Source organism: Oxyura jamaicensis, chromosome 2 (assembly GCF_011077185.1).
Source record: "Oxyura jamaicensis isolate SHBP4307 breed ruddy duck chromosome 2, BPBGC_Ojam_1.0, whole genome shotgun sequence".
In the NCBI taxonomy this organism is placed as follows: Eukaryota; Metazoa; Chordata; class Aves; order Anseriformes; family Anatidae; genus Oxyura; species Oxyura jamaicensis.
Genome location: NC_048894.1, coordinates 2973316 through 2992445, shown reverse-complemented (window position 1 = coordinate 2992445; position 19130 = coordinate 2973316). Strand labels below are relative to the sequence as shown.

The 19130-nt window shown below is 42.7% G+C and overlaps 1 protein-coding gene across 7 annotated transcripts in view; it reads right to left on the bottom strand.

Moving 5' to 3' along the window:
• OBSCN (obscurin, cytoskeletal calmodulin and titin-interacting RhoGEF) overlaps positions 1-19130 on the bottom strand; it is a 182777-nt gene that overhangs the window by 70001 nt on the left and 93646 nt on the right. For 4 of the 7 annotated variants that reach the window (XM_035317274.1, XM_035317267.1, XM_035317268.1 and 1 more), the window contains 13 exons: positions 18063-18329; positions 17128-17394; positions 16041-16307; positions 14603-14875; positions 13776-14042; positions 11729-11995; positions 10892-11161; positions 10124-10390; positions 8887-9153; positions 7756-8022; positions 6781-7053; positions 2985-3251; positions 687-959 (listed from right to left, as the gene is read on the bottom strand). In XM_035317274.1, coding sequence (XP_035173165.1) covers positions 687-959; positions 2985-3251; positions 6781-7053; positions 7756-8022; positions 8887-9153; positions 10124-10390; positions 10892-11161; positions 11729-11995; positions 13776-14042; positions 14603-14875; positions 16041-16307; positions 17128-17394; positions 18063-18329 — 3492 coding nt within the window. The remainder of the gene's footprint in view (positions 1-686; positions 960-2984; positions 3252-6780; positions 7054-7755; positions 8023-8886; positions 9154-10123; positions 10391-10891; positions 11162-11728; positions 11996-13775; positions 14043-14602; positions 14876-16040; positions 16308-17127; positions 17395-18062; positions 18330-19130) is intronic. The other 3 variants (XM_035317271.1, XM_035317272.1, XM_035317270.1) reach the window with 2 other exon arrangements.

Genomic DNA, 19130 nt, shown 5'->3' with positions numbered 1-19130 from the left:
ATTCACAAATCTGAAATGGCTGCTTTGGTCTTAAAGTGTAGTTACCTAAGGTGATTCATGCTCCCAATGCCTCGATGCAAGTGGAGAATGCATAAGCCAGCAGTGCGGAGACAACTGGCTTTGTTAAGAGTTAAGAAATCAGGTGGTTCCTCACAACTAGCTGGAATGAATGGATTGAGCAACTACAGCCTGATAAGTCTACACCTGGCACCTTGCATTACATCTTGTACCCTCCCAGAGCATCTTACCATTGACAGGACACGTGGCAAGAAGAAACCATACTAAGGATGGTTGCTCTTGTAGTCAGAAAGGGATTCTGATCAGTTTAATAGCATAAAATACTAGGATACAGAGATAATATTGTTGCTGATATAACTCATCTCTGAAGCTCTGATTTAAATACAAACACTATTCAACTCAGCAGAAAAATGACAATTGTAAGACAGTCATTTGCTGTTAACTGCTAGCTGATGCTGCTTATATCCATGTCATGGCATACAGAACAAGGGGAAAAAAAAAAAAAAAAAAAAGAAGGACATTTTAAAAATATCATCCATCTATTATTGTGTGGGAAGAAAAGTCAGATAAAAAGAAAGCAGCTTATGCCTTTCATCATATGTTCTTGGTTAATTTGCCCTGTCCAACTAGAAGTTTAAGCTTCCCCATGCAACACTTGCTTTGATTACCTTTCACCGTCAGGAAGGCTGAGGTCACGGCGTTGCTGCACATGAAAGTCACCCTGCAGCTGTCCTGGAGAGTCAGGTTCTTGAGCAGCAGCAGATGCCTGAGCCCATTTTCAAAGTACACCATCTCAGTGTTTTCTGTAGTTTTGGCAGGCTCGTCGTCAATCAGCCAGTTGTAATCGCAGCACTCGGGCTTGGAAAGGTAGCATTCAAACAGGGCTTCTCCTCCTTCCACTGCTTCCACATTCTCCAGGCCCTGGACAATGCTGTTCTTGGCTAGCAAGGAAGGAAACCAAAAGGTATTAGTGGGCTGCTAGGCACAGCTGAACATCAACAAGCCTCGGAGCACCGGATGACTCCCACTCCTAAAAAGCTGATGGAAAGCGTGAGGATGTGATAAAGTGTGCTTGAAGGCTTAGTAGTTATTTCCAACCAGGCTGTAACATAAAACTATATTTAAAAACATTTTAACCAGTGAGATGGTTTAAAATAATGATGAGTCCCTGGGACCGCTAGCATTTTATTTAAACTTCCTCCAGAAGCCCGACTTCTGTTTTTGCAAATAAAGAAACAATGTCGGTGTCCTTTTGTCCCACAACAGGCACCGTTCCCCCAAATTTCTCAGGCAGTATGATTATCACCAGAGCTGGGGAGATGTGAACCAACTGGCAGCTCACGATGTAGCCTTTCTATCTGTCATGCAAAGCAAGGACAAGAGAATATTACAGCTGGCAAAGCTCTAGTGACTGAGTTAACAGCACATTTTGCACGGCTGCTTTTAGGAAACATGCGAAGAATTAAAATCTATATTAACAATATTTTGTGTAGCACATTTGTGAATTATTATAAAGGCTCTGTTATAACATATAAGCTTTATTTTCTCATGCATGTATGCTTAATTGTGCACTCAGAAACATGCCTACACCTACACACTCTATTTGCCTGCACAGTTGCTGCATGCACAAATGTTGGCATTTGCACGTAAGCAGCCAGCCTGATGCAAAATTAAGAGTGGGCTGGTGCTTGCCAATATAATTTCTGTTAAACCAACTACATGGACAGATTATATGCACAGCAGTGGGAACCCACAGTTAGGTATATACAGTTTACACAGATACCATACAATGGTCATATTGTCATATCAATTACGATCCATAATATAAACCAATGACCTGAGACATTCCTGGTTAGGATCTCTATAGCTATGACCTAGAATTGTTCTAAACAAAGTAAAAAATAACACCAAATTACTTATTCAATTAAAAAAATTACACGAGTAACTAAAACGGTTCTGTATTTTAGGATATTCATACTTCTGGAGGACAATGAGGGTTTTGTAAATCCTTGGAGAAAGTATAATTTTGCTAGGATGGAGCCAAGCTGTTTCTGTGTGTATTTTTGGAGCACTACTTTCCCTAACTATGAAAAGCAGATAATTGTAGATCCTACTTCCTCTGGGATGTTTTTAGATTATATTCATTAATATCTTTTTTAATCCCTAAAATGGAAAGTGCTTATCAATGTAGCAAATACTCCAGTTAATAACATGCTGCTGTTCTATACTCACAGCTCTGATTAGGCAAAAAGGCATAATTGTGCCTAACAAAACATGACAAATCAGAAATCAAATCAGAACCCCTGTCCTTGCCAATTGAACTAATTTACCCAGTGACTGAAAATAAGAATTCCATACGCAAACAGCAGAAAAAAAATTAAGACATCAATAGAAAATCATGAACCTATTATTAACCTTTTTATTTGCTGATTCTCAGGCAAATTTCCTTTACAAATACTGATTGCAAGGAGGTATTTCCTAATCAATTGGTATTTGAAGCAGGTAAAACACCATGATAGCTTAGCTTAGCCATAAAGAGAAATTTCACACCTTCTTTTGCCTACTAGAGCATTGTGTGTGTAAAAATCACTCCGTAAGAGCAAAAAGTATTCTTATCATTGCTTTGGGCCAACATTATGTCTGGGAGTCCACAATAACTCAGCAGGACACATCCCATTGCACTGGTGTTGCAGCCAGATCCGGTTCCTTGTAGATGATGCATAAGTGGTGTAGTGAGTGAGCGTTAATTAGAATTAAGCTCCAGTGAAAAGCTGCAGCTTCATATTCAATTCCCATTAACTCCCAACTACTTTTATTTTAACTGCTTTTAACTTTTCATTATCAGCACTGGAGTGAACACCAAAGAGCAGGTTCTAACATGTCACTTATTGTGAGATGCTGCCATCATTTTTCCACCTCGTATTTGGAAGCCATGATAGTCTTCCTCTTTGGCTGGAAGACCTCACCTTGAACATCAAGTGCAGCCATCACTTTAGTGCCTTCAGCTTCACAAGAATAGATGCCACTGTCTTCTGGTACCGTAGGTTTAATTATTAGCATGCTTACATTCCAGTCCTGATTGATAATCACTCGCTGCCCATCTGCATGTATTTCCTGATCATTTTTCTTCCATATGGCGTGCACTGGCCTAGAGTACTGGCATATGAACTCTGCTGTGCCATCTTCATCAACAGTTATGTCCTGCATGGGACTGACCACTTCAATGGTTGGATCTGTCAACCAACACGTCAGGAAGGACATGCATTAGTGCATCCTCATGGAAACAGCAACTTAGAGACTTTTGTCAAGCACAGAGCCCATGGGAAGCAAGCCGAGTGAAAGTGCAAGCAGGAAGCTGGCCGGGCACACTGGGCATTAGCAGTTTAGTCTGTGTTTGTATCAGCATCAAGCAGGACCGAAGCAAAACTGGCACATTAGAATAAAACTATCACATTGGAGCATGGGACACAAGCAATTAAGGCTTGCACTTTAATAGCTCTGGATATGAACCTCTGTACAGAACATCTCCAGGCTTAGTTTTCCTCCCAGCATGGTTGAGACACCATCTAGACTAGGAAGCAGGGAGCATGAACCACTTCTGCTTCCCAGAATGTGCCAGGAGTGCAGGTGTGAGACAGGAGAGCAGTGGATGGGATGCTGAGAATGCTTCTCTGTGATGTGCAACCTCTCAGACATGAGAAAATGCCATGGGAGGCTCCTTCCGTATGAGCGGACAGCAACTGCTCATTGAAAACAAACGCAGTGCCCAAATGTAGATATTCATTCCTGTCCTGTGCTGGTGATGGCTATGTGTCAGATGCCTTTGGGAGTATGAGGAGCGAAGTTCCAGGTCAGCTGTAACAAAAAAGGGCACTTCACAGGAGAGAGGTACTCGGTGTTTTGATTAGCTATGTGTTCCTCTGTAGAAGAGACATAATTTGGGTAAAAATAATATGCAGTTTCTTTCACTGTAGGTGATCTAGAGACTCAGCTGTGTGAACCGATTGAACTCTCACCTGCCAACCGCTGCAGTCACAAACTGAGAGACCCCAAAATGCTGGGAGCAGCTGGATAGGCAGCTCCTCTGAAGATGGTGAGATCCATTGAGGTTGTTTTAAACAATCGGTGTCTTTCTTTTAGAAGGCTATTTCTGCGTCTTGAAAGGCAGCTTCTGGACAATAAATAAGTCTAACCTCAAAATACTGTGAGCTTCCAAAGCAGCCCAGGAGTCTCTCCTGAGATGTCAGACTGGACCACCTGCAGTATATATGCTGAAAAAAAAATCTCAATGGAGTCTGAAAAGTGAAGTGTCTCTGCACTACCCTTCTCAGCAGAACCACGTCAGCTCCTTAAAATCTTGGTAGGGCTACTGATACTATAACGGGACATAGAAAGATGGCAGTCAGAGAAAGCTAATAAATGCCCTTAATTTTCAAATAATTATTCTGATCTCAAACTGGCTAGAATAAACCACACTGGATCTCTGCCTGGAATGCTCCTCTTGAAACTGGTGGATTGGGTGGAGGACTTGGGATGGTACTGGCAGACCTTGGGAAGCAAAGATTACTAATGCCTCTTAGAAACTTGTTGCAAGTCTTGATCCTGCTCTCCCTCTACCCCTCTGCGTGTCTGTCTGTGTGTGTATGGAGAGGAAGATCAAGGGCAGATCTGGAGATGTTTTGCTACACCGGGACTGAAGAAGCAAGAAGGTATCTTTGTAACCAGGGGAGTACACTACATCTGCATCATAAGATGCAGACGTGCTCCTCACAGCAAATGTCACCTGTGGTCTGGGAGAAGGAAGGTGTCCTGGTTCCACTGCCCCATCACACTGTCCCACTGCTGGGCTAAGACCCTGGTGGCCCTATTTGCTCTGGCAGAGCAGCAGGAAGCCCCTTGGGCCTTAGGAGCCAAAGAGTTGCGCTGGGGTCTGTAATTCTCACTCTGCCCAAGGGGGTCAGAGGACTGCAGCTTTTTCAACCCTCTCCCATTTTCCACCTGCCCCTGTATGAAGATGTCAACATGCTGGGCCATTGAATGAATGCAGTCCTAGGGCAGTGATACTGTGAGGGCTGGAGACCCTGTCCTAAGATCTCACTTACTATAAAATATCTTTAGTTATAAGCATGCTCTGCATCACAGGAATGAGGCACATGGAATGGAGAGAAAGACAACTTGTTCCTTGATGAAGAACAAGCCACGGATAGCCAGGTAGACTGAAACATGCCTAATTTGAAGAGAGATCTACTTCTAAATTTCTGGCCAAAATGAAGTGCAGGAAAGTAGCTGTTAATACAAGCACAGTTAGAATTTTACTAGCTTTTACTTTCCTGTTAAATCAAGTGTTCCTGAGCACAGTGTAATTGGGGTGGTTTTTAATACTTCTTTCATCCTAATCCAATGGTAGTCATATACTACTGTGATTCATGTTCACATCCTGCCTTAATAGAAGCACAAAATCTCCACACACGTGTGCAGTAGCATGAGCTGTGGGGTTGGATGAGATGATCTCCAGAGGTCCCAATATCAACGATTCTGTGATTCTGTGAAATTAAAACTTCTCAGGATCCCTTTATCTGGCCGAGTAGAATACCTAATGATGCATTTATTTTTAGTTTATGCTTTATGCCCGGTGGAGTTCTTTGCCTAGAGAGCTTGGAACCAAATTCTGTCTCGGGAAACATGAAACTCAAAAGTCATATACATGGACATGGGGTTTGTGGGTTTTACATGTTGTCTCGATGCTACATGACTCTGATATTAGTAAAAATTAATTGGTATTTTATCTCTGCAGAGAGTTACATTTTCTGAATGTACAGGGCATATATTAGATAGAGAAGGAGACATCAATCCCTGACTCAGTTTCATATTGTGGATCATTCCTGTTATGGTGAATAGCTTGGGGGTAGATTTCAATATACAATGCTTAAACCTTCATATCAATATATTATATATATTTATATATATAAATCCCTTTTCCAAGCAAGGAATAAGTGTTACTTTTTTCTTTTTTTTTTTTTTTTTTTTTTTTTCCTGGCAAAAACAACTTTTCCCAATGGCTAGAAAGGGACTGGATGGGAAGCAGCTTGCTTTACCATGAAGTCTGGAGCTCAGTGTTATTTGCAGTTTGTGGCTACCCTTACCAAATGAGAAAAATATTCACTCAACAGAGAAGGTTTTGGCAGCACAGTGATGACCATTAATATTCTGGCAATCAACAAATGAGGCCCACTTTGTCACTGGGTTACTGCTATGTCATATACCATTTGGTTTCCAGAGTGAGCTCTGAAGCCATTGGCATATAAGCACAAGGTCTTGTCTCAGGAATACACTGAGCTCAGTACCAGTAACCCAGCTATGGAGCAGCACAGTGATCAATTCTGTGAATTTTCAACCACACAATTTTTTGTGGTACTACAAAAACATATTGAAGGGGGATAAAAAATCAGGAACTACCACAGTGGTGAAAACACAGTTTCTTCTCTTATGTATGTTCAGTTCCATTGAGAAGTCCAGTGAAAGCAGTAGCCCTGCCACCCTTCTTCACCTGAAACATTCAAAAAGTTGAAAAAAGTTGATGTGCTTGTACCTACAAGACTTCTGGAGTGAGTGTGGGTGACTTGCAGAAGTGAAGAGCTGCAGGATTATCATGCCACAGAAGAACTGTGGAGAGATTTAGTAAGGGTAGCCAGGAAGGCAGAAGCACTAGTGCACTGAGCAGTTCCAGAGGTGGCCATCTTTGTCTATCTAACAACGAAATACCTTTGACTAATAATTTAGCGGTAGATATAAGAGACCCAGCTCTGAAGGTGACAGTGCCTGAGTCGTGGCACGCCACATCATTTAACGTTAAAGTGTGGATTATCCCATCCTGCTCAGAGATTTCAGTCACAAAGTTGTTGTGAAGGGGACATCCGTCGAGCCACCACTGTACATTCTTCACGCCCGGTTGTGAGAGCTCGCAGGTGAACGTGGCCGACTCACCCACAAAGACGTCTGTGTTCTTTAAACCAGAAACTATGACTGCTTCTTCTTCTGTATAACAGAGCAAGAGAAGGTGCCAAAGGAAAACACAAACATAAACATACACAAGTTCCTTCCTGTAGAAATAACCTTAGCAGCAGTGCAAGTTGTCCAGGAGAATCAAACTTGTAATGCTGTTCCAGGAAAAAAAAAAAGAGCTTAAATTTATTTAAGGGATCAAGAAATGCCTTCTATCCATCACCCGCTTGCAAGGCAGTGTGTGTCTGCAAAAACTGTTTCACTGAAAGGACACCATTCCATTACTAGCTCCTGGCTGTCCTGTGTGTTGCAGCCATCTGCACTGACATTTGTAGGCAGTGCAAGGTGGACAGGTAGCTTAAGAGTTAAATGGGATATTTATTTTCAGGGTAGTAAAAAAGTTATACAGGTATCAAAAATGATAGAAGCCATAATGAATAATAATGAGAATTTCCATATTTTTCATAACAGTTTCTCCAAGAAAATATTTTTAAGCAGTACCACCACCTCCTCTGGTGCACAGTGCAGTCATTACCTCAAATTACATTATTTTATACACATTAGTCCAACACCAGCCTGAATGTAAATGTTTGTATCTTCACTGAAATCAGGGAAGAAATGAATGGAGTTTCAACTGTTTGCATCTGTGACAAGTTTGGGCAGTTATTGCCAAACATTTTTTGGTAAGAAATTCAGGCAGCAAAATCAGAGCATTCACACCAAGTTTCACCTTACCTTGCACGTACACAGAACCTGTGGTGATCTCATATCCAGTGCTGCAGGTATAATCCCCGCAGTCATCAGGCTCCACACCATGGATGATCAGCTCAGCAATGTGGCCCTTCAGCTTCATCTCATACTTGTCGCTGGGCTGAATGACGACCCCTCCTTTTCTCCACTCAACAGGGGCGTCTGGCTTGGAGATCTCACAGTGCAAGACAGCTGTTCCCCCTTCTTCAGACTCCACATTTTTCAGTTCTTCGTTAAACAGCACGGGTAGTACTACAGTGGAGAAGCATCCACAACAGTAAAAGTGGTCAGGGGTGAGTGACTTGCACGCTCCTTTCTCCAGCTTGGCATTCCCCATCTTTTCTTCAGTTGGGAATGCCAAGCCCAGAGCAGGATGTTTGAGTTGTGCCACAGCAGACACTCATGAGGCTGCTGGTGTGAAGATGACCACTGCTGCCCCATAAAGGATTGGTTGAGGTCATGGGCTGTAGAAGGGGCTTCACGTGTGCATAACCACAGTGTTCAGTGTAAGCAATTAGAGGTACAAAATTAGCAATGACAGCACTTGGACGTTTAATCACTGAAACCACACACTGAGCAAAATGCTGGCTATGGGGGCTAAGCTCATGATGTAGAAGCAAGATCTTGTTGTCTGAGTTAAAATACACAGCACTGAGTACAAAATGAATAAAACTATAAAATCCAGTAGCACAGCCACTAAAGACAGAGCCACAGATTTGGGCTGCTCGGGCACAACTAAATACTAATGGCTTCATTTAAAAAGGGCCTGGTTTAGGTATAGTGAAATACTCCTGTCTCTTATTGTCAGGACTATCAGCAGGCAAGTTTTTGTTGTTGTTGTTGTTGTTGTTTTTCTCCTATATGTACTCTCCATTAACAGCAGCCGCAGTTTTGCTCTCAACTTCAACAGTGAGATCAAAATTGCAACTGAGAACTGGGTTTAGAAGACACTATATTCTTCTTTAAAGAGCAGACTGAGGAACAAACCCCTTCCTATAGTTGAAATTCATAGATAATGGAGTGCTAACAGCAATTCAGTGACTAAACTTACATTTGAACCCTACGGAGGGCTACCACAGCTGTAACTTCTCTGCTGTCAGGCAAGGCTTCTCCTACCTTTGACTTGCAGTGATGCAGTGGTCTGTTGATCCCCCGAGTCACACGTGTAATCCCCAGCATCCTGAGCCTCAGCATCATAGATGAAGAGCTCAACACGTGTCCCCTCTTGTCGGATCTCATACTTGTCGTTTGAGTGCAGCACGGTATTTCCTTTCCTCCACTCCACGGGTGCGTTGGGCTTCGTCAGCTCACAGTGCAGCACGGCTGTGCGCCCTTCCTCCACCTCCTCATTTTTCAGCCAGTGTTTGAAAAGCACAGGTAGGGCTTCAAAGGGAGAATGGTGCAAAGGGAACAAACAAGCAAAATGAAAATATGAAAGAGAGGAATGTTTTGTTTTTTAAGGTACAGATAAGAACCGGAATGGTAATGCCATTCAAGATGTTCATGTGCAATTCTGGCTCTGTTTACCTGAAGAGGGTTGTCTAGTTCTAAGCCAGACAGAGAAGGTGGAGGAGGAGGGAGAGGAGTTAAACAGTAGGAAAAAATTCAGTTCTTCAGGAGCTACATTTCTTTCCCCATATCCTAAACCTTTTTTTTTTTTTTCAAAGAATTCCCACCTAACTTCAATACACATTTCTGAAGCCCAAAAAATGAGCACCCCTTCATTGTGAAAGGTTTTGTTTTTTTTTTTTTTTTTTTTTTTTGGTAATCTTCTTAATAATCTTCTTAATCAAAGGAAATCCAAATTTCTTTTAATGCAGCTTGTACTTATTGCCCGTCATCTGTTTGCTGGGCACCCCGAGAAAAGTCTTTCTTCTCTGTAGATCCCCATTAGGTAGTTGCAGATAGCAATAAGGTCCCCCCTCAACTTTCTCTTCTTTTCTCCAAGCTGAACAAAACCAGCTGTTCCTGCCTTTCCTTATACTTAGAATCATTAAGGTCGGAAAAGACCTTCAAGATCATCTGGTCCAGCCATCACCCAGTACCAGTAACACCCCACTAAATCATGTCCCTAAGCACCAGGTCCAACCTTTCCTTGAACACCCCCAGGGACGGTGACGCCACCACCTCCCTGGGCAACCCGTCCCAATGCCTGACTGCTCTTTCTGAGAAGAAATGTCTGCTCTTTTCCAACCTGAACCTCCCCTGGCGCAACTTGAGGCCATTCCCTCTAGTCCTACTTCATGTTCTCCAGTCCCCCTGCTGCACTTGCTCCAGTACCTCAATGTCTTGTACTGGGAATGTACTCCTCCAGCTGTGGTCTCGCAACTGCTGAGCAAAGAGAAAATCATACCTTTAACTTCTAGCCTGGCTGTGGTCTTGCCATCAGCCGTGTGGCAGCTGTATTCTCCTGAGTCCTCACGGTTCAAATCGTGAATGACCAGTGTGTGCACATTCCCCTCCCGCTTGATGCTGCACTTCTGGCTGGAGTGGATCACAGACGTGCCTTTCTTCCACTCCACGGGGATGTCAGGCTTGGACACCTCGCAGCACAGTTGAGCTGTGCTGCCCTCCTGCAGCTCCAAATTGTGGAGAGCCTTTACAAAGGTGACTGGAGCAACTGTGGAGAAGACGGTACAGACACTGCTGCAAATGTGGAATCCAGCACTGCCCCAGATCAGAACCAATGCTCAGAGATGTATTATGATGAAAGAGGAACAAACAAGTATTGGCAACCAACATTTCAAAATCATTCTACAGAATTTAATGAAAGGTTTATTGGAGCAAATATCAGAAAGCATCTTAAGTGGGAAATTAATTCAGAGAATATTTTTGATGTTCTTCAGCATTGATAACGACATATCTTACATGCTTGTTTCAGGATAAGTTGGGTGGTCCTCAAAGGATGTCTGCTTCACTCTACAGACTGTGAAAAGGTCTAAAATGACTAGCTCAGATGTGTGATGCGCATGTCTAAATCTTTAATGCCTAAATTATTTTAGCTGAATCTTCCAAGATTTCCAGAGACCCTTGCTCCCACATACACATCACCAGAAGCTAAGGCAATATTGGCAGTGCTTACCAGTAGCTCCTAAACCCTTCTTCCTAGGAATCTGCTCACCTTTGACAGTTAGCTGTGCTCCTGAGGTATGCTGCCCGACTTTGAAACTGACAGGCCCACAGTCTTCTAGTGTCACCTTTCTCAGGATCAAAGTGTGACGCGTCCCTTGGACTCTGATCTCATTCATTTCGTTGGATTGCAAGGGAACATCTCCCAGGAACCACTGAGCATCCTGAGTTGTTTCCCGCGACAGCCTGCATTCAAACACTGCATCTTCTCCTTCATATGAAGTGACATCCTTCAGCATCTCCACTATGGTTGCTGCTGGTTCTTTATGGAAAGGTCAACAGAGTTTGATATCTACTTTGAAGTGATGCCTCCTATTTTCCGAGGTTAAACATTTTGTTATGCTCATTCTTGACAGTACTGTATTATTTGAAAGAACTAATGGCCACAAGGCACTAAACACTACATGCATGGGCATGCATAGTGAGAAATGTTACTCTTACAGATGCATTACGCATCCATGTATGTGTGCATATATATTATGTACATATATATGATAGTCTAAGAACTATGCACGTTATACTATATTGTGTATTTAAATAATAGACACATTTATATGCAATATATGTATGGTGAAAACATTGTCAATAGATTTTAGTAGGTGACGTTAACATTAAACCTTTGACTAAACACATTAAACATTAAACCACCAACTAAAGACCCATTTCTGATTCTCTAGAAATAACTGCTGCAGTTCTGATGCCTTTGAAATCACCCTTGTCTCTGAAATCCCTCTGGACACAGGAGAATCCCTAACTGTCAATTTATTTAATCATGTGCCACTGCCATAGCAACGATCTCTGTACCACATTTTCCCACGTGAAGCCCTACCTTTCATGTGCACAACTGCGGTGGTTTGCTGGTCCCCTGTATCGCACACGTATTCCCCAGCATCAGCTTCCTTCAAGTTGCGAATCGTTAGCTCAGCCACAGACCCGGCCTGGCGCATCTTGTACTTGTCACTTGGTCGCAGCACTGTCCCAGCCTTCTTCCACTGCACAGTGGTATTTGGTTTTGAGATTTCACAACTCAAAGTGACGGTGCCACCTTCTTCAGCTTGCTGGTTCTGGAGCGGTTGTGTGAAGATCACTGGTAACGCTAAACCAAGAGAAATCAGAGGAAAAGCTTGCTTCATTGATGACTGTGTCACTAAGTCTTGTATTTAGTGAAACTGTAGGACCATTCCAAACTTGATTAAAACTCAAAGACTTTAAAAACCAAACAAGGAATGCACATGCTGACAACCTCTGGAAATATGTTCCACTTTACACAGGAGTGGTCACAGATACTGACTCTTGAGCACTGAAGTGCATGTAACTCCAAATGGGTAGACCAAAGCCACAACACAAAATCCTATGCTTGATATCTAAGTTCCTGGGTATTTACAAAGGTGCATGGGAGAATATCATTCTACAATGCTTCTCATTTGAAAGCTGGACCCAGAAGAGGAATGAATGTCTCTGCACTGAAATGTAACGCTGATGGGTCAAGACAGAGTTTTGGTAGGTTGATTTACAATGTGCCATGTGCAGAACTTTTGTTTCTCAAGTCTAGTTGTCTAGAAGAACCTTGGTGGCTCCACAAATAACACTGAACTGGGATTTATAAGGGAAGGAGATGGGGTTATAGAAATCACAGTGACTCAATAGCTTGAGTCAAGGTTTTTGTACAGTGGCATTTGAAGTGAAGGCATCCCACTGTGCAGCTAACTCCTGCAGCCCTATGACTCTTTGGAGCCAAGACAGAAATATGGAGCACAGAGAAATAATGTCTTGACAGACAAGCTTTGTGAAGACCTAGTCTGTCAGACTGCATCACTGTTGAGTGAGAAACCCTTACCACAAAAAAAAGAAACAGACTTTCTGCCACAGTGTCCCTGAATCTTTCATATGGAATACCTAAACTAACCTAGAGCTCCCTAAAAAGTGAAGTGAAACCTTTTTTCACCTTTCATCACCAAGGATGCCATGGTTTCTCATCGCCAGAGTCACAGATGCAGTCTCCAGCATCCTTAAGCTGTTGATTGTGGATGAGTAGCTCCACAGCAGAGCCCTTTTCACAGAATCACAGAATCATCAAGGTTGGAAGAGACCTCCAAGATCACCTAGTCCAACCTCTGACCTAACACTAACAAGTCCTCCACTAAACCATATCACTAAGTTCTACATCTAAACGTTTTTTAAATACCTCCAGGGATAGTGACTCGACCACTTCCCTGGGCAGCCCATTCCAATGTCTAACAACCCTCTCAGTAAAGAAGTTTTTCCTAATATCCAACCTGAACCTCCCCTGGCGCAACTAAATTTTGCTTCATCTCATACTTGTTGCTGGCCTGGAGCAAGACTGACCCTTTTTTTCCACCTCACCGGTGCATTGTGTTTGGAGAGCTTGGCATGAAGGGTGACTGTAGAACCTTCCTCAGCTTCCTGATTTTGGAGGTTTTTTTTTTTTTTTTTTTTTTTTCAAAGAGTGCTGGAATGGCTGGGACCACACACAGAGACACAAAGGCCAGCCACCACCAGAGGACGTGCTAACAGTACAGATATTCTGGCATCACTGGATCCTGAATTTAGTGTGACAGCAAGCATGCCCTTCATGGGAAACTTGTCCTCAAGGGATGTTTCAAAAGATGACATTTCACAAGACCTTCTAGGCCACCTGCCTTGGTTTTCGGAGTGACAAAAAAAAAGACCTTGGATCTAGAATTGTGGAAGCAGTTACTGTGGTCGGAACTACCAGACTTAACTTCTGAAAGCAAAAGGACGCAGCTGCTTTACATTGGTAAATGAGATCTGAAGTCAAGGACAGTAAACCCTTCTTGCAAGTACTCAGCCAAGAAAGGGGAAGAAGCTTCTTGTTTTAAAACGAAACAACCTACCTTTAACAGTTAAAGTGGCCGTCGTTTGCTCGTTTCCATTATCACAGGTGTATTTGCCCGAGTCTTCTGGTTTTAAGTGATAAATCTTTAAAGTATGGATTGTTCCCTCTTGCCTGATTTCATATTTGGAGCTTGGGGAAATCACCTGGGCACCTTTCTTCCACTGCACTGTAACATTAGGCTGGGAGACCTCACAGTGGAAGGTGGCGGTTTCTTCTTCCTGCAATTCTGTGCTCTGTAATTTCTCCTTAAAGACTGGAGGTGGCACTGAAATTACAAATGCAGTAAAGGAACTTACAGTCACCTTTATTTTGTTTCTCTACAGTTGTAAACCTACAGCTGAACAGTAAAGTTTTAAAATATACTTTAACTTCTGTGTAATATTCTGGGACATTATAACAAGTGAATGGATTCTTGATGAAACCCACTCAGAAATATTTTGCGAAGTTACTGGAAGCACTGATCACAAACTTTAGAGATGTTTTGGTCAGTTCGGATGGGATGGGGACTTTGACCAGACCAAGAGTTTCAAAAAGGAAAGGAGAAGAATGTTTGACTGAGAATTTCTGGGAAACGGTGTTTAGAGAAAGAAACACAGTCAGCTTCAGGACCCCGAAGCTGGTGGTTTCTCCACTTCGGATCCATAGTGGTTGCACCATATGAGAGCACATTAGTGCATCATGTGCACTCTGAAGCACAAGCATCCTACTAATGTGAGCTAACAAGAAGCGAACAATGGCCTTAAATTTCCCATTAGCATACACAAAAACAAAACATCACCTGTTCTCACCAATCTTGTTTCTTCAGCACATCACAGGGCGCCTTACCTTTTACCGTGAGCTCTGCTGTAGACACGTGTGGTCCCACTCGGAAGGCGATGGTGCCAATGTCCTGCTCTGTCACCTTCCTTAATGTCAGCTTATGGATCTTTCCCTTTTCCACCGAGATCTCATTCATTTCATTATTTTGCAGAGCAACATCCTGTAGCTTCCATTCAACATCCCTTGCATTCTCATGGGAAACCTGGCACTGGAAGGTGACATCATCCCCTTCGAATACCACCATGTCCTTTAGGCCACTCACAATGGTCACATCAGGCTCTGCAAACAGCCCAGTCAGTAGTCAACACAGGAAAAACATGGATCAAATCACAGAATCACAGAATAATACAGGTTGGAGGGGACATCTGGCACTCATCTGGTCCAATCACAGCCAGCTCACAGCAGATTGCTCAGAGCCTTGTCCAGCTGAGCCCTAAATGCCTCCAAGGACGGAGATATCACAGCCTCTTAAATTACCTGTCAAACTCTGCTGTTTGACTGCTGTCAGCGTATCTGGTGATATGGCCAGTATCTTTCAGTCAGTGGTTTTATTGCTTGCTCTGTCTCGGAGATGCATTGCATATTGATTTTTGTAATTATGTTTGATACTGTAATTGGATGAATAAGGCTTGAATGCTGGATTCCAAATTCAGGATTGTGAAATTTGTTACATTTGCACTTAGATATCTTCACATAATAACATTAAAAACTGATCCTTCTACTGTCTTTTTGCAAACAGAAACACTCTGTGCTGGTGCTTCAGACTGGCAGGGTATCTGGATGGCATGGTGCTCTCAGCATGGCTTACTGGGTTAGTGGGGGCACAGGACATTTGTGCTTTGGTTTGCTTGAGTCCTGCTTCTGGGACAGCTGGGCACCTGCAGATATGTGCAGGGATCACAAAGACAGCCTGCAATAGGCAAAAGCTGTACCCTGAACCTGATGGAGAATGCTGAAGGAGAAGCAGCCCAATCTCCATCTGAGCAAACACAGTACATATTTATACAAATAAGGTCACCCTCTGCATGAAAAATGGTGCAGCTGGGCGTAGCAGGCAGAGTAACTATAATATGGATGAGCCTGTAAGGTGGTTGTTCCAAACTAGTGGTCCAACCTGAATGCAAGCTCTGTCTTCAACAACATTAGGGCCAGATGCAGCTGCCACGTGACTGGAAGCTAAGGATGGATGAACCATCTGTTCACTCACATGCACATGATTTCAACAAAATATTTCAAGCCCTGGATCAAAAATTTCAGCTACCTTATCTTCTCCTGCCCACCAAGAGTATCTTGACTTCTGTACATTCTTACACCATAAGGTCTTATATTACTTCATGAGGCCCTTCCTGCACTCTATGTGCATTTATCACAACAGTACCAACTATGCTGTAAAATCTTAGCAACTTAAAGAGAAAATCCCCTTGCCACAGGAAATGTCTCTTGCCTTTCACGGTCAGTTTAGCAGAGGTCATCTCGTCTCCAGCCTTGCAGGAATATTCGCCAGCATCACTAGGCTCCAAGCGGTGAACACGCAGCTCACGGACGGTACCGTGCTGCCACATTTCGTACTTGGAACTCGACTGAAGCAGGACTCCATCCTTCCTCCACTCCACTTCTGTTTTGCTTATGGAAAGCTCACAGCGCAGCTTGGCTGTTCCTCCCACTTCCACTTCTTCATTCTTCAGCTGCTGCCTCAGCTGGGGCTTGATGGCTGCAAAGTGCAAAAGACAATTAACACATGAACTTTGATTTCAGTGTACAAATGAATGCCCAGGTCTGGACAACTCAGCACAAGTCATCCAGGATCTGAAGCTGCAGAACAAATTTGCATTATGTGGTTATATGATTCTTATAACAATTTATTCTTTTTCTTTCTTTTGCAAATTCTATATATCCAGACAAGGAGAGAATCAGAAAATTGAATATAAAGCAAGCACAGGACTCACAACTGAGGCAGACGCTGCTACCTGGGTCAGATCCAGCCCACAGGATATAGCTTGAAACGCTGTGGCTTAGATCAAAGCCACAGGTGCCACCTAACAGTCAGAGACAACCACAAACACTTCACAGATGACAATCAACCACAGACATTACTCCTGGTTTGTTTAAACATGGTGTTCTCAGGATCTTCATGGGAGGACATTAGAAAAAATGAAAGCAATAGGTGTTTTAAAATGCTTTTTGTTAATGGCTTACAATTAGTTATTGATCCAAGTGAACAAGCAATGAATGCTAAGTGCCAGAAATAAAGATCTATTTGAATTTCAACATCCCCATGATGCAGAGTTGATTTTATCACTGTCCAAGGAATGCACCAATGCACTGGGCTTTACAGGCCTAAGAAGCCATTCTGCAAATCCTGTCCCATATGATCATCTTTTCTGTATTCTGGTTTATCGCTGGGCACCTCCTAAACCTTTCCTGTTTATCTTACTTTCGAGGGGCCTGATTCACCAACAAATAACAGAATACCATCTACACAATTCCACAAATCCCTTTGAACTTCTGTTCCATTTGGATGCAATGCTAACCATTCACGTGGAGGACCGCTGTGCTCTGCTGGTCTCCTGTATCACATGTATAATCGGAGGCATCTTCTGGTTCTACATTATGGATCACAAGTTCAGCTGTGCAACCACTTAATTTAATTTCATATTTGGCGCATGAGAAGAGCTCCATGGTGCCTTTCCTCCACTCCACAGTTGCATTTTCCTTTGTCAGCTCACACTGGAATTTCACTGCAGCTCCTTCTTCAACTTCCTTGTCCTTAAGCTCCCTTTTGAAAAGAACTGGTAGGGCTAAAGAAAAAAGAAAACAACAAATAACAGAAGTTTTTTATTCAATACAAAGTTAAGTCCTGAACAGCACAGATAGACGGACCTTGGGGGAACAAGATACTGTTCTTTGCAAGTGCTAGATTCCTAGGCAGGATCCATGTTTTCTAATTTGCCTGGAGCTGGTAGCAGATCTTTCTGCATCAAAAGCAGCCATCTACACTTATAACATTTCTTTCTTCTGCTCCTTGACTCAGATCCTTCCCAGGGTTGAACACTTTGACTGGGTTTATCCTCCCGTTGAACTTGCAAAGATCTCAGGAGTAAAACAGTTGAAAACTCCATGGACAGCCTTGGCAGATCAGGAAGGTTGTTGTCAGTCTCATTGCAGGATTTGCAAGAAAATCTTTTTTGAAATACTTAAACCACATATCATGTAAAATGTCCAGAAGTTATGCTAAAGCATTATTTTTTCTTTAATTCTCTCCAGCTTTAAAGCTGGAAAGTATTTCTTCTTAGAACCAAAGACTCAAATGCAGCACTGAAAGAACAAAGTATCATCCTTTTCCATTCTTGAAACCAAAAAATATTATTAAAGAAAAGAGAACATGAAGTTCAAAATAATCACGTTCAAAATGCTGCCTTGTGTTAGATGAAATCTACCTCTTTCTGAGTCAGCTCACATCACGTACCTTTCACGTTTAAAGATGCCTTTGTTTCCTGATCCCCAGTATCACAGCTGTATTCTCCTGTATCTTCTAATTTGAGATTATGTATTAAGAGCTCTACCAGGCATTCCCTTTGTCTCATTTCATACTTCTGGCTGGGCTGCAGCACCACTCCTCCTTTCTTCCATTCCACTGCAGCACTGGGTTTTGATAGCTCGCAGCAGAAAGTAGCTGTACTTCCTTCCTCTGATTCCTTATTTTGAAGGGGTTGCTTAAACGTGACAGGTAGTGCTGCAAAATTTGAGAGGGAAATGTTTTAAGAGCGTTTGAGCCCAAAAAAGATCCAATCCTACCATCATTCTGCAGGAACAGCCTGTTCTAATGATTCCACAGTCCTTGGCTTGCAGCTATCATTCTTGGTAGCACCTTTCTTGAGGCATTATATGAACCAAGATCTGAGGACAGACGGTGAAGTTAGGAAAAAGAGTGGTCCCCAGAAGGGCCTGGTGTGCTGCCTGAAGTAGTCAGACTTTCCTGTGGATGTCTCTCTCCTACTTGATCCCTTGTTCCTCAGTAAAAGTCTGCGAGTTTGCAATATTGAGCTACGAGTATTCCTTCCTCCCCAACAAACCCCAAATATAACTTCTACCAACATATAAAAGATTGTTCACATTCAAAACACAAGAAGAGGCAGTGCATTAAGAAATGACATTAAAGTGACAAATGGAAGAAGAAATACAAATTTCAGGCTATATCTTGCTCAGAATGGTAGAAGGGGCTGAGGAAAATAGATGTGGCTGCAGGTGTTTGAACTCAAAGTTTGCACCTGAGGCTGAAAGCCTCAAGTAATAACACAGCACATTTACATGTTACAAAAAATATTTATCCACCAGTTGTTGCATCCCTTATCATCCCAATCAGACATTACTCCCAGTTATGCATCTCTCATGCCTAGTGAAGCAATCAACAACCCAAAAGAATCAGCCTGCCTAGCTTATCTTCTGTTATCTGTTCCCTAAATTCCCACACTTCCTGCACTCATAGGGCAGGAGGGTTCATCACATTACGAAACCTTTAAATTGCTTTGATGAT